The 15127-nt window shown below is 42.0% G+C and overlaps 1 protein-coding gene across 1 annotated transcript in view; it reads right to left on the reverse strand.

Annotated features, from left to right (window-relative positions):
* The window catches only part of stk32a (serine/threonine kinase 32A), a 93131-nt gene that overhangs the window by 46064 nt on the left and 31940 nt on the right, over window positions 1-15127 (reverse strand). The window contains exon 5 of the mRNA XM_050040554.1: window positions 13805-13978. Within this exon, the coding sequence (XP_049896511.1) occupies window positions 13805-13978 (174 nt within the window). The remainder of the gene's footprint in view (window positions 1-13804; window positions 13979-15127) is intronic.

Raw genomic sequence — 15127 nt, forward strand, 5'->3', positions numbered from 1 at the left:
TGGCAGATTTGTTTTGTGTTAATAAGCCTGGATAAATGCTTTGCACCGTCTATTAGTGCTGAGAAACAGATGGGTCTGTTGCAGCCCCGGTCACACCAGTGCTGTGTGAAGACAGGACTGCTTGGCTAGGTGACACCTCAACCATCTGCAAGCGTTTACTACTTTGAACGGGATGCTTAGGTGACACAGCAAAAAGGAGTGCAAGATGAAAGAGTTACACTGTCAGATGAATCGGATGAAAAGTAAAGGGGAAAAAAATAATTTGGGAAATACTTGAATTCAGCTTCTAAAGCCAGATCCTGTACCATACACTGACAATGACTAAACTAGGTTGCAATTTATGATCATCAGTCATTCTTTGTCAGGGCAGTCGCACATGAAATTGTACCACTTTTAGGTGCACATCTTCCAGTCTGATTCTCAGACTTTTTTCATCTCAGAGTAAAAAGGCATATTATGATAATCGAAAACACTTTGCATATGAATTGACAGCTGTGTATGAATCATTCAGCCAAAAAATAGCAGAGAAACACAAGGACGGGAAAGGAGGTATAAATTAGATGTATGAAATATAAAGATAAACTGAGATAAGGGTGAAAGGTAAACGGAATGAAATGGGAAAATGGCCAGAATGAGAGAGAGTTGGTAGACTGAGTCAGACAGCTATACATTTACTGAGTACGAGCGATAAAGAGCTGTAGGTATAATTTGAGAGATAAAGGCAGGGTATCAACCTATTCTCATATCGTCTTTATGACGTCAACTAGCAACGTTTTGTCTCACCCCTCTGGGTCTTGATTGTGACGCACAGGGCACTCTTTAGCACATCTATATGACGCACAGCTGCAACATAATGTTGTGAAATGGTTGTGGTTAGGTTTAGACAACAACATAACTCTATTAAGTTTAGACAAAAGATCATGTTTTGGGTTAAAATAAATGTTTTTTATGTAACCTAATGTTACAAATACTTCATGTGAGTGACATTAGTGCCAAACAACCTTACGGAAATTACGTTACTTTCAAACAATGGTGACTTTTGGTTTCACACAGGACGTACATATGTAAGTAACATTAAAACAATGGTTGAAACAACATTGACTTTTGTTTTTGCATGGGTCAGGACCCGTCCCGTGGGTGAAAGTCCCATGGGGGACCTATCCACCTCCCACCATACGGGGACTTTCTTGCTCTTTACACCACATTAGCTGCTCTCAGCGTCAAGCATTGCCTCAGATCTGTTTACACAGGAGTTAGTTGAAAGCCCAGTGCATCTCGTAAAGGCAATAAAAGGTGCCTTTGGCGTCGATGTTACACGCCAGGTGCATGACAAAGCATCAGTATTCTGGGAACAAGAATGGGCCTTGCATAGTGAGAGAAAACAGAATGTAACACATAGTGCTAATCTGTACAGATAAATTGAGAAAATGAAATGAAGAGCTAATAAGACGACTTGGACAAAACAGGGAATGAGGGGAGGAGATTTCAACCTCTTTCACACATAGTTCCTGGTAACTTACTGGGTTAACCTTTCAGGCGGAGCTAGCGATTTCACTATTCACACATGCACTACATACATTTAAGATCATTTCCGTCTTGCACCTTTTCACACATGCAGTGACGATGCCGGAATAGATGGGACATTGGACGGTCACGCAGATGCTGACCACCATAAAACTAAGAACATGGCAGAGCTGTTTTTGTCCAGTGCTAATGCTATTGTAATGTATTTAATATTCAACAAGTTTGTGATACAAGTAATGTTTTTGCGTGACCTTCTTGAATCAGAAACACACATTCAGTACCTTAAGTGCCAGTAAATGTCATCGTCAGAGTTTTGTAACTGGTTCGCCTGCTCCATGTGACGACATGTTCTGTAACCTTTTATGTGCTTGTCCCTGTAATGTGACTGCTTTCATTTACAGAACAGCTGTGCTTGCATTTTCCCTGAAATTTTACAAGGTCTTGAGGTGTGAAATGGGCAGTGCAGATATCCCTGAATATTGATCCCTGCTCCCATTTATACATGACCCCATGCAGGTTGCCAAACAGGGAAAGACTGCAGATGTGGAAGGGGCCATAAAGAGCTAAGGCTGAGTGAAGAGACAGAGACAGAGAGTACAAAGAGCAAATTGAGTTGAGTAGGGTAAAAGGACTGAAGTGAGCGATAGAAAAAAAAAAGAATGGAGGGAAAAATTTGGGTCTTTTCTGAGTGAGGAGTGAGACGAACCGACAGGAGAGCTCGGCGCAAGCTGATCCCCTCGGCTTTTCTCTCGGTTGACTGACCCTACAAGCTATTAGCAGGATCTAATGGCCTCATTACAGCCTTCTATCAGAGGGAGAGGGGTAACTGAAGCCTGTACCTGGTCATATGATACTGCGCTGATACTGGAGTGGGCCAACACACCTGACAACGGAGGCTTAGACACACACACAGGTCATGCAACCACACAGCCACACACTCCGATTATTCAAAGAGCTAACAAGCTGAAAGCATGCACATCTTCACACGCATATGCAGAGGCCAAATAAGAACACGCACACACGCCTGTGAGGTCAGTCATTTAGTTCTCGAAGGAGCTGCACAAAAACATTTTATTTAAATCAGAAACAATGTATGTGTGTATGCTCTTTGTCACAGATACATTTCAAACGGTACCGCATGTACTGAGGTTCCATGTCCGACCCGACTTACATAATGTCTGACACTCGTCTGTTTTCTGGATTTGGGCAACCTGACAAACAGACGATTGTTCTCAGCCATATGAAATTATTTAAAATTAATATTTAGTGGATTTCCACTTAAATTCCATTTTTTAAATCCATAGTTGCTACAGTGAAATTGGTGTTACTGGTTTCCTGGGCATAGATTGCAGGCAGTTTAATCAGAGGCTCTTTCATGGCTCTGCTGCTTTAGTAGTTCTCTTTCCCACTCCAGAATAAAAAAAACGGGAGAGCTGTTTGCGATTGTGCCTCTCCCTCTCTGTCACAAAGGAGAGTGGAGGAGCTCTGGAAGCCCCAGAAAGCCCACAGCTCAGCTACATCACACACTCCAAACAAGCAATACACACATAAACACACATGAACACAGTTGGGGCATAGAAATATGCGCACGCTCGCAGATACACACAGTGTCAGAATCCCTCAGTTCTAAGTACCCACGCCCACCAGCCATTGAAGAGCGAGTCAGACAGCCGCTGCCTTTGAACGTGAATTGAAAGCCCAACTAGACCCACAGAGGCTAACAGCTCCAACCCAGCAAACTGCTGCGTCTCTCACTCGCCCTTTCTTCTTCCCGTGAAAGAAAAGCAGCACTGACAAGTTGTGAGAACGACACAGGTGTACATGCATGTATGTCTGTCGCCGCGTTGAGGCACATGGGTAAACATTTCGTGTATGTGTATGACAGTAGCAACTTCGGAGCTGAGAGATGTTCATTCCTTATTCATTATCAGATACCGAGTACGTGTGGTTGACGAAAGTCAGGCTTGACAAGTCCCCAGTCTAATTTGGAGCTGATATTTGGGAGATGGAGAGCGCCAAGCAGACACTGAAAGCAGCCAGTCGGCACTAAAAAGCCAAGGCCAAAACTCACATCACAATTACCAGTGATGAATAATTCACAGAGTCAGAAACATTCAGGGAGTGTTACAGAAAAAATGTCAACTCTTTCCTCCCTCTTTGACTCTGTATCTCTGCCTGTAGCTCCTCCTGTCTGTCCCCACGTCTGCCTTTCTGACTGCTTGGATACATTGCTCGCTGCCAAAATCTCTCTCCGTTTTTCTCCTGCAGGCAGACACGTGAGTTAGATGCACAAGCAGGCAATTAATGATCTTTTTGGAGCAGACTAGCTCGTAAACATTCTATCATGTTCAGAGCGCAAAACCTCCTCCCATCAATTAATCTGCTGTTGTGAGCCGGGTGAGCTGAGGGAGATTTTCGACAACGATAATGCTCAATTCACCATTCCGTGGTGGCGAGTAGTATCAGAGAGCTGGCACCAGCTGGCACCTTAATCTGCATTTATGAAATAGGAGTGTATAATTTCTCTCCACTCTCACTACCCTCCCTCCTGGTTCTTCTTTTTCTTCTTCTGCTGGGAAATAAAACATTAACACACTCCATGAATAAAGAATACTTCACTTGAAGACATGACAAACGCTCGCCATTTCGAGAAGCTGATGGAGAGGAAGAGTAATGACTTAGTCTGCCTCCATGCAATCTGCAGTGCTGCATATCTCCATCCACGAGAAGACCCACTGAGAGGTTTTTTTTTTTTTAAAACCTCCTTTCACCTTCCATTAACCAGTTAGGTGAATTAAGACCATATTCCCTTTTGGCAGCTTGGCAAAAGGCCTCTAGAGGATAAGGGGATGAAGGAGCAAATAAATTATTTGAAGCGGAGCTATGCTTTGTGCCACTCCCTCAGAGAAAAAGACAGATCCTGCACAGCTGAGACTAAGAAATGAGGATGAGGGAGAGAAGAGCATGGGAAAGAAAAGTACAGTAGGTAGAGAAAAATAGCACGAGAGGGAAAAGGGGGAGTGGTAATGAGAGGGATTATGAGGGAAAGGCACCGTATACCGTGTGTGTGTGTGTGTGTGTGTGTGTGTGTGTGTGTGTGTGCGGGGAAGAGAGAGAGAGAGAGAGAGAGAGAGAGAGAGAGAGATGGGGAAAAGAGATCATAGCTTGCAAAAGCGAATCCTCCTTGGCTGAAATAGGCTTGCTGCTGCAACAGCTGGGTCTCCGTATGCTTCAGGAAACTGAATAAATAGACTGGACGATTTCCATGGAATGACCAAACCAACAATGTGTTCGTCCATCTTTCAATACTTTACAACTTTCAGTGGCACTCAGCCCCTAAGCTTATATGTTCCTGTTGAAGATGAAAACCTTTAAAAATGTGTCAGTAGTATAGTATATAGTCTTACATTTACCAGGTGTCTTGAAGATGCTGCTGGGAAGTGTTGTTCTTACCCCCCCAAAATTTACTCAAACAGGCGTAAATAGTGCGTTTGTTGGGGACTTTTTGCAGCCGTAGATTAATACACATCTGGCAGTCTAGTTAGCGTTTACATCAACAAGATGTTGCATGTGGGATAGAGTCAAAATAAACTACAGTGTCCATTTTTATGGTCATTTAAGAACATTTCATCCAGGGCAAAGGTGTGGAAGTTTTTTTAATAGATTTTGGACAACTATTGAGGTCTACGAAACACAAAATAAACTCCTGTATATATGGCTTTTGCTACACAGATAGTCATTACAGTTTCAGTTTTTTCAAAGGCTTTGTTAAGAATCCGAAAGCTCTAGAATATCAACAGCCCTTTTTTTTTTTTTTTTTTTTTTTTTTTTTTTTTTTTTTTTTTTACAAATACTCGAAAGGAGTACTTTCTTATAAAAGGTGCGATCCTGGGGGTGACCAAGTTGTCTCAAGCACTTCAAGCAGACAGTGGCATCTATGATAGCCAGCATGACAAGACTATGGCAGAAATGGGTGTGATTTTTTGATGAGGTGTTAGGTGTACATCTCACCGCCAAGAGACTTAAAAAGCAAATTAGTGAGACAATGAGGTCAGGAGCTCCTTACCCTTAGCGCAGATGACGAGATCAGCCACAATACCACAGGGACAGTAAATGATTATTATTGCCATGTCATGCCCTGTTATTGTTTAGAAAGGGCTGCCGACGCATATGTTACACCAGAGACCAATACTGTTGTGTTAAACGCTGCACTGGTTACGCCTCTTTTGCTTCCGGGATGCTGGCATGCTGTCTGAAATCACACACTGGGGTGGCAGGATGCCGCCAGTGTTGGGTTGTGTCTTAAAAAAAAGCAAAAGTAGCGTAATAAAGAGATACAAATGCATGACACTGACAAAGCTATTGAATCCTCGATACAATAATTAAAGCTGCCCTGTGGAGTTTTCACATATAAACCAATGTCCGTTACATTACAGCCACTCCCAAACGAGTTATTAGGATGATCATTGAATGCATCTCCACCACACAACAGTCTCTGGTTTGCTTAGAAGCGCTATTGCCTCTCAGGAGCGACATTCCCGCACTGTCGCACAGGAAATGACGCATTTGACGTAGAGTTCAAAGAGCGCATGCGCAGTTGGAAATGTTGGAGACAACGAGGCTAGCAGAGGAGCTACTGAAAGATGTCTGAAAACCCAAAGAAACGGCCCAGGAAAGCTTCCGAAGCCTCTGGAGCTGGTCCCGCTGGTCCTCCCCAACCGCCGCGATGTTCAGAAGAAGGAAAAAAGGCAAACTGAGAGAGTGACAAACGCAGAAATAAAGCCCGTTTCACACAGAGCGCGCAAAGCACAGACCTCCGCCGACGAACCCATTCATTGTGTATGTGCTACCGCGGCGCAAGAGCGCACCGCTCTGCCGCCGAGCTGTCTGTATTGTAATGAATCCCTCACGAGCAGGAGACCAGAGTAGCATTCGGGAAAAAGGCCCGTTTATTTGTGCACTCCAAAAACTCCGGTAACACCCCAGGGGGGTAACACGTAAAAGTCTCCGTCCCAAACTCTGGCTCTTCTAGCGTAGCACACACACTTCATACACACATACTCACTTACAGTACCAAGCGGGGCAGCCCTCCCCCTCTCTGCTCCACCAATCTCCAGCCCGCACACTGACTGACAGCTGACTCCACTCATACCACACTCACCACTGCCCCAGGGTCGCTACAGTATATTTGTTCATAGCAAATAAAACAATGAAAATTATTGGGTGGTAAATAGGTGTATCATTTAGCTTTGTGCAGTGCGGGAGCATCACTCATATTGCCGACGTCATCGAACGGCGCACGCTGACTGTTATTGTTGCAGTACTCGGAAAAACACGGCAGATGGCGCAAATGGGCAAAACTAAACAGGGCAGCTTTAATAAAAGAGCACATTTTGCAATAGCAACAAAGTGTAATACTGGCTTCTTGAAGATGTATCCTGGTCATGCGCGGTTTTATTCATTCATTCAGTATACGTAACCACTTATCCCATTGAAGGTCTGTGGAAGGAAGCCAGAGACCCCAGAGAAAACCCACGCTGACACGGGGACAACGTGCAAACTCCACACAGAAGGGCCCCAGCTGGCTATCTGGTTCGAACCCTGAAACCCTCTTGTGTGAGGCGACAGTGCTAACAGAGCCATCATGTTGGACCTCAGAAAGAATAGCGATGGCTATGCTGCAGCTAATGGGGACCCTACATAAAACTAACTAACAAACTAACCCCAGTTTTATTCAGTTAGTCCATTTCCAACAGGTTGTTTAAACACTTAGAATCTGCTCAAAAAAAAGTGCGACCTTCATGCGTCATGGGTGTATTGTTTATGTTTCACTGTGAGATTCACAAACTGATCTTCCTGAGGTCTGTCTGAAGGATCGCTATTCATCTCTGTCAGTTTGATAGGAACCACATGAGTAGTTCCTGATCCACTTAAATGGGCAGTGTGTTTGCTAAATGAAACAGTCAGGAATATTGACTTGTTAAAAGCATCTACTGGCTGACAACATGCAAGTCTTTCCATTATCCAGGAGGCAACAAAATGCACCTGAGGATTCAGCCTGAGATAATTGTTGTTGATGTCAAAGAGGCTGTGGTGAGGTAAACGTATGCACATACACACACATTGATGCCTTCCCCTTTCACACACTTGCCATTTATCTTTCCACTTGTTTGGAGAGACTCGTCAAGTCTCTGAAGGTGTCATCTAATTGAGACTGTCTGTTGTCCATAATTCAAACTCCTCAGAGAGCTTAGGGTTAAAAACACTGACTCACCTACCCTGAAAAAACCTAAACCTGACACATGACACCCCTGAGGATGATCATATTCTGAGCATGATGGTTAAAAATGCAAATACACATCTCAAAATATATTTTTCCATCACAAAAGGGTTATATAGCCAAGGAAAAGGGACTGATACATAACCTGTGGAGGAATTTAATGAATGTATTTGTGTCTTTAAAAACATGGTTTCAATTTTCAACTAATGGTAAGAGGTTTTACACTGTGATTAAAGTTTTATTTAATTATGAATAATGATGAACACATTAATTTTAAGCATAGCTTTGATTATTACAGCAGTGTGGCCATCATTTTAAATCGTTGATAATAACATTTTATTTCGAGATAAGTATTATAAACACTTCCAAGATTGTCCCTACTTTCTAGGCTTCAAGTTAAATCTGTTTCCATTTAATAACACAGTGGAATTAAATTAACTTCCACCTTGCGTCATACTTGATGCTCTGAGGCTCCTGTATGTCCCATGACGATGCTGCCGTCTCTTTTATTTTCCATCCAGGCTCTGTCAAGATGAGCTGAACTGCTGTTGTTAACCTCATTGCTTCTCTCTCCCAATTCCCTTGAGATAGATCGTATTTGCCATACAGTGGCATACAGTGGCATACAGTGCAGGAGCTCATTATTGAAAATAATTAGCAATACTAAACACGGAGATGTGTGTGTCACTGCTGCAATCATGGTGTTATGGATCCCAGTATGGTTACAGAGGGAGACAGAACTCCCTCCCTCCAAGATCTATAACCTGACCTTGACTAAACTTTGAGATTTCTATGATGCTCACATAGCTTTTAAATCATATTCCTCAACTAAAATTGCTGTTTAAAAAAAACAAAAAAAAACACAGTGCTAATGCCTTGAACTTAGGTGAGATACATAGACTTTAATTGTTGTCGGCATTTGTAAATCAAGTCCACAAATAATTATTTAAAAGGTACCACACAAGGCTCAGTATTAGGCCCCCTGCCGTTTACTCTTCACATAAGTATTTGTTTGTCAATTGAGCATTGTCATGTTAGTTTTTATGCTGCTGACAACGTCTTGTATACCAGTATCTCTACCACAAACAAGGACTTTCTGGTACTACTTGAATGATCTGTGACACAAATTGAAGTTAGAAACACACTCTGAGGGACTTTGTAGTATTGTACTACTTGTGTTTGTTTAATAAGGGTGTCTTAAGGCTGTCACTTTTATCATGGAAATAAATAAAAGTAAATGTTGACAAGGGTTCAGTAACTTAACATTACCAAATATATCATTAACTCAATATAACTACAACCACTTCATGAGAGATGTTAAATTCATCCAGTGTGTTGCTGATGCTTTCTGCAAAATGGACAGCTGTGTGGCTTCCTCTCAGTACCTTAGTACACCGTACATTATTGTCAACCTCCCATGAGTATGAAATACAGTGAGCTGTGACTGTGTCATAAGTATGTGTGGCTAGTGTTTCTACGTATTTTGTTGTACAGTGGCACTATGCATTTTAAGAAAGTGGTGTGACTTGTAATTTTATATCATGGCTCCAGCTTTATCATGAGATCCTGAAAGCCCTTGTCAATGGTTGTACACTTGCCCTTGCTCTGCTCGCCTGTGGTGCCTCCACTGCCTTACTCGGGTGGCAAGCTAACGTTAGCAAGTGAGTCTGTACAATTGTTAGTGTTGTAGAGTAAGATGGCTGCAAATACAAACTAGACAAAAAGCCGTTTTCATAGCAAACAACTGGCTTAAGCTTTATTTACTGATAGGTCAAGAGGGAATACAACAGGTCAAGCTGATAGTAAAAAAAAAATTTGTGCCCTTGGCTGGATCACAGAGCAATCTACTTTAAATGGTCTTCTGGCTTATAAACAGTCTGTTGTGCTCATAGACATTTCGAAAAAAACATTACCTTGTTCGCATGAATGGTCAAATTTTGTGTGATGACTGCTCTTGTGGGAAGGATTTGTCTTGTTGTGAACAGACCCTTTTACTGTTAGTAAACAGTATGACGTTTTTTGGTGGACGAGGCTTAGCTGGAGGCAAAACTTTCCTCCACAGACAATATTTAGCACTGGCTAGTAATTTCTGTTGGCTTGTTTTAGATAATGGAGGAAGATGATGCGAGTGGTGCTTTTGGAAATACTCAGTCCAAGTGCTGCAGCACACTCTGGCACAAACTGGACTGTTAGTAAAATCTGAGCACTGTCAGAATGTACTGCTTGGTGATCCAGAGCAACGCACTGTTGCAATGCCTGAGCACACTCTCAGCACTCTGTCTGGTGAGACGGAGCAGCAGAGCACCAAGTGGAATGAATTTGTGATTAAGAGTTTGTTAATTCATATAGAAACATAGTCTCCATGTCTTCCACAGACAGTGCTTTTATTTTAGTGTAGGGCGTCAGACTGAATTTAGGAGCGCACCATGTCAGGTCACTTATTCTCTGGGACCGCGAGTGTAACTTGAATAAGTAAACACTGACCAACAGGACCAGACTGGCCAACCTGTATGCTCTCACTCAGTGGATGGATGATTTGACAGGCTGAAGGTGGGATGGCCGGCTTTCTGGTTTATTCCTATGCCAACCTTACAAAGGAGGACAACACTTGAACAGTTTCCTCCTGTTTGTTTTGCTATTGAAGCTAACGTTAGCTAATGCGCTAAAAAGGTAGCATTATGGAGAAATCCAATATTCCTCTTAATACCTCCCCAATTTTTGATTAGGTGGACATGTTAACCCTTAATACACATAATGTTATTCATCCCTACAACAGAAAATACTTTTCCCTAACCTGATATGAAGTGTGCGCTGCACATGCGAGCTCCGTCGCCTCCGTCCAGTCTTTTCGTCTCAAAGCATTTCTCCATAGTTGTCTTCATTTTTGTTGATGGGCAGTAGCAGCTGGTATGCGATAAAATTTAAGTTTTGAGCCATGACTCCTTCTATTCTGGCACCCAATAACACAACAAGCTGTTGTGTTGGTCTACTATGTAGCCTACAGCCCTGTGGTGGCAAGTTGTGTTTTGCCTCCAGTTAACTGATGTCATTGTGACATCGGCCCTAAAAGGGTCTATAAAGCCTAGATGGACTCATTTGGACATCTCGTCATCATACTGAACCAAACTATTACCAAGCACATTCTTTTGAGGTCATGATTAAACATGTAAATAGCATAATTACCGTGTTGTTACATTGCATGCGATTAATGTCATTATCATCATTACTACCCTCATTATCATCAAATTCATCAAAGACCAACGGAAGGAGAATGTGTACATCCTGCATTTACACACATAGAAGGCTTTAAGTGTATTCGCTCCCCGCACCAAAGTCAGCGCGTCCACATCTGAGGGAGGAAATTATATATTCAATTTCCATGGAGATGAGCTGAGAGTTACTTTCAGCTTCTCTTCCTATTTGAAGCTAATGAATGCAGATTGAAAAGATGTTGATTCCGTCTAAACAAACGCCCCCAACACCTGCACATCAAGTGGCAAGTCTGTCCTCTCCAGCACTAAAATAGAAAACATAATTTAAATATTCATATCCCTCAGTGGTCTCAGTGAATAAGCAAATTAATAATCCGTCTCATTTAATTCTCTCTCTCTCTGTCTTTCCTGTGGAGGTATAACAGCGTGGACAAGAGCAAGTGGTCTGCTTTACGTTAAATGGCGTAATTTGTCATCTGGGGGTGTTGATGAATTAGTGTTCTCTGTTGCAGTGATGCTTCCTATTAGTCATGATCTGAGAAGGCCTCTCTCTCCGTGTTTACCTCTGTGCTCAGTCACCAGAGTGGAGGAGTAAGTCAGAACAATGGATGGACTACGGACATCACAGTGCCTCACATATTGGAGCAAAGCCCTACTCAGGTTGTCCCTGCTAAAAATGTATGCACTTACAGTACTGTAAGAGTTATTAGAAGACAAAGAGTATACATTATGTTCTGCTCTGGTTGCCTTTATTAGTGTTCCAGATGAAATGCATGGGGCACAGGCGTGATGCATCACGTAGGCGGATTAAAGTGGGCTTTTTTACCTGCTACAGACTCCATCTTTTTAGCGTTTGGTTGCCTGTCAGCTTACTGTGGGGGTATTGAGTTTTGCCAAGTCATAATTCAGTTGGCTATGCAGGCTTTGGAAGTGTGAGAATTAATCAACTGGATTGTTTTAACTATATGATGCATTGATTTGTTTGATTTATCTCAATGTAAAATGTAAAACACCTACAAGGTTGCTCTGCTGCATTGCATTGCCTCTGGTTGTTGCACTGCATTCGCACCCTATCCAAACTATTGTTTGGTATGCATTTTTAATTTCTTCCCTAGCTATTTGGGATCAGTAGGACCTGATAAGTATAAAAAGCTCAGCACTGTCAACAACAATTAAGTCCTCAAACGAGATGATAATAAAGTCCCAATGTCTTAAAACGAGTACTTTCTAATTAACAGCGTCTTAGCTTGTTACTGTGGCTAAAATTTGTCAAATTTGTTGCCATATCAATCTACAAACATTATTCATCATAATTAAACCAGTTTCAACCATAAAATGTGATCAGGTATGGACCTTGTCCACTTGTGTGTCAGGATCGGCTGCAGACTCACTTGGCAGAAGTGGCTCCTATCTTGTTTTTGCATGGATTGGTGTATTGTGCTCTTAATACCGCTACGTGGCATGAACATGTCCACAAATGAGGACAACAGGTCTAAGTTTAGTAGAATGAAGCATAAGGTGCAGCAAGCCAAAATGTGATGTCCACATATGACGACATGGGGTCTCACGAGGATATATAAATTCTAATGTACATTTGCACTGCCCAAATTCCATCAGTACATTCATTTATATTATACTCACCAAAAGCTCACCAATAAAAGGGAATGACTTTAATGTGAAAACAAGCATAAATGGTTGACATTTATTGACATTATCTTAACACAGGTTGACGAAATACTACCAAGTGGGAAGACTGAGGTCAAAGTAGAGCTAAAAACTGGTGAATATGAAATGACTTTGTTGTTGTACAGCTGGAATTAGTGTTGAGGAGTTTACATTATGTTGATTTCATAAAGTTGAAACTGGGGGAAGTTTTAAGTTTGCATTAAAAGAGGAAAGGTGGAAATCCTTTCCTTCGTGCAACTACACTGACAACCTCCGTTTTACTTGTGTGTAATTTAACAATGACACACCTGCAGGACTGGAAAAAATGGCAGTGAATATGTTTCCTCCCAAATGTATTTGGCAAAGCAAATGAGAAAACAATATGAGACAGGGTTGCTGTAGTTTTGTATTTTATCTGCAATGTCCCTATATAAATTAGAAAAATATATGTTCATGTTATACCAGTTAGAAAGAAAGGGACAGTTTTTCACTTTTTGCTCACTTTATGTATTTATGTATTTTGGCAGCATCATTGGCTGTAACAGGATATCCCAATTTCCTTGAGTCACTTCAACAACTTAAAATAATAAAGTTGGGCCACAGCCATGTCTTTCTTGGCCATGCGAGTCGATGGCTCTGCCATAGCAGCAGATATTTCTGCCTAAAAAGCACTTAACCTGCATTTTACAAATGAAATAAGGCATTGAAACAGCAGTGGGGACAGAACTGGTGCATTTCATGATGGGCATAGTCTGCAGCTCAGGGTAAACTGTTGTGTCAGGTGTGACCTCCATGTCAAGACAACTTGACCTTTCTGCACAGTGGTGGAGCAGTCATATTAGAAAATAATATTGAAGTGGACAGCCAAGGAGAAAAGAACACCAGGGTAGATAATGCTCAAACTAGGTGGTGAAAAACAAGTGAGACAGAACAGGGACGCGTACAGTAGCAGGAAGAGAAATAATGGGGTAACCAGTCAAAGACTATTTCAAAGAGTTATCTGTATCGATAGAGAGGGCAGCAAACACTTCTCGGCATAATTAACCATTATTAATAAATAACTGCAATATAATAAATACAAACAAATGTTTCAGATGCAAGAAATGAAGAGAAACCATCTCACCTGTGTATGATACGCTTGCTGCGGAGGTATCCCAGGGCAAGGGCCAATTCACAGACGTACAGTTTGACGGTGCTCTCTGAGAAATGGACGTTCTGCTGGAGGTGATAGCGCAGGTCTCCTCCCAAGAGCAGGTCCACCACCATAAACATGTCCTCCTCATCCTGGAAGGAATACCTGCAGGGGTAGACAGGTCGTTAGTAGTGAGGAGTGACAAGACCGAAGGTGGTGGCGAGGACAGGTGGTGGAGAAGACAGGGATCAGAAAAGAGGATGAAATGGAAATGGGTAGATGCATACGAGGGAGAGAGAGTTGTGTAATCAGAATGAAGGGGGAGAAGAAATCAGAAACAAAAGTGAAAATAACAGTGATGACAGAAAGAATGAGAAATAAGAAAGGACATTGTTGGTGGAGACAGGTTTGAAGCCAGGGTAAATATGGAGATGTGGAGGTAGCAGGAGAACAGAGAAGGAGGGAAATAAAGGGTGGAAGAGGAAGACAATGGTGTCACATATTTACCATCAATCGGTGTACAACAAGGGTTTCCACAAGAAAAAGATGAATGTCTTACTGAGCAGAATGTTGTTTTTCTGACTTTTCATATTGCTCCAACGCTGAAGATACAAGAGTTTTACCCTTCAGCAAGAAAAGACGATGACAAGCGCAAATTGAATTCATGTTAGCCTTGTGCTCCTCAGGCAAATCAACCTTTATAAGACAGTGTGCAAGTCCGCCGTACAAAGGGTTTGACAAGAAAAAACGCTTAAAAAAAAACTACCCATCAGTATTCAAACCCCATGATCTTTAAGAAATACAAAAAAATTTACGTCCGGAGCCTCCCAGGGTCTCTGAGGGTTGATGCTGCTCTACTCTGTATGACTTACAAGAAGCAGAAGAAAAACACTCATCACACTTACTCATATTGCATGGGGTGAGCACGTTGGCTGAGTCATGCCTGTGGAAATACTCATTATCCTGTCTTGAAGACTAACAAGCTAAGAAAATCCCTCAATATCTTGTACACAAGTGGCTATGATAGTTGGAAGGCAGGTAACATGGTGTTCCTATTTGAACATGTTTTTGGCAGCCTAAAAATATGCCTTGTAAACTGTAAGATATTATTCTTCTGTGTTGTCTTTTTCTTCCTTCTCTCCTTTTTAAGCCGTACAGTGATTATTTTTATTGTCTAGGTTTTATGCCTCCACGGCAATGGTAGCCATGGCCAGAGGCATTATTTTGTCGTCCAACCATCTAGTGTTGCACGGTATACTGGTACCAACGGTAGACCGCGGTACTTAAACACGACGGTACATATGATACCATAAT

Source organism: Epinephelus moara, chromosome 3 (assembly GCF_006386435.1).
Source record: "Epinephelus moara isolate mb chromosome 3, YSFRI_EMoa_1.0, whole genome shotgun sequence".
NCBI classification, from domain to species: domain Eukaryota; kingdom Metazoa; phylum Chordata; class Actinopteri; order Perciformes; family Serranidae; genus Epinephelus; species Epinephelus moara.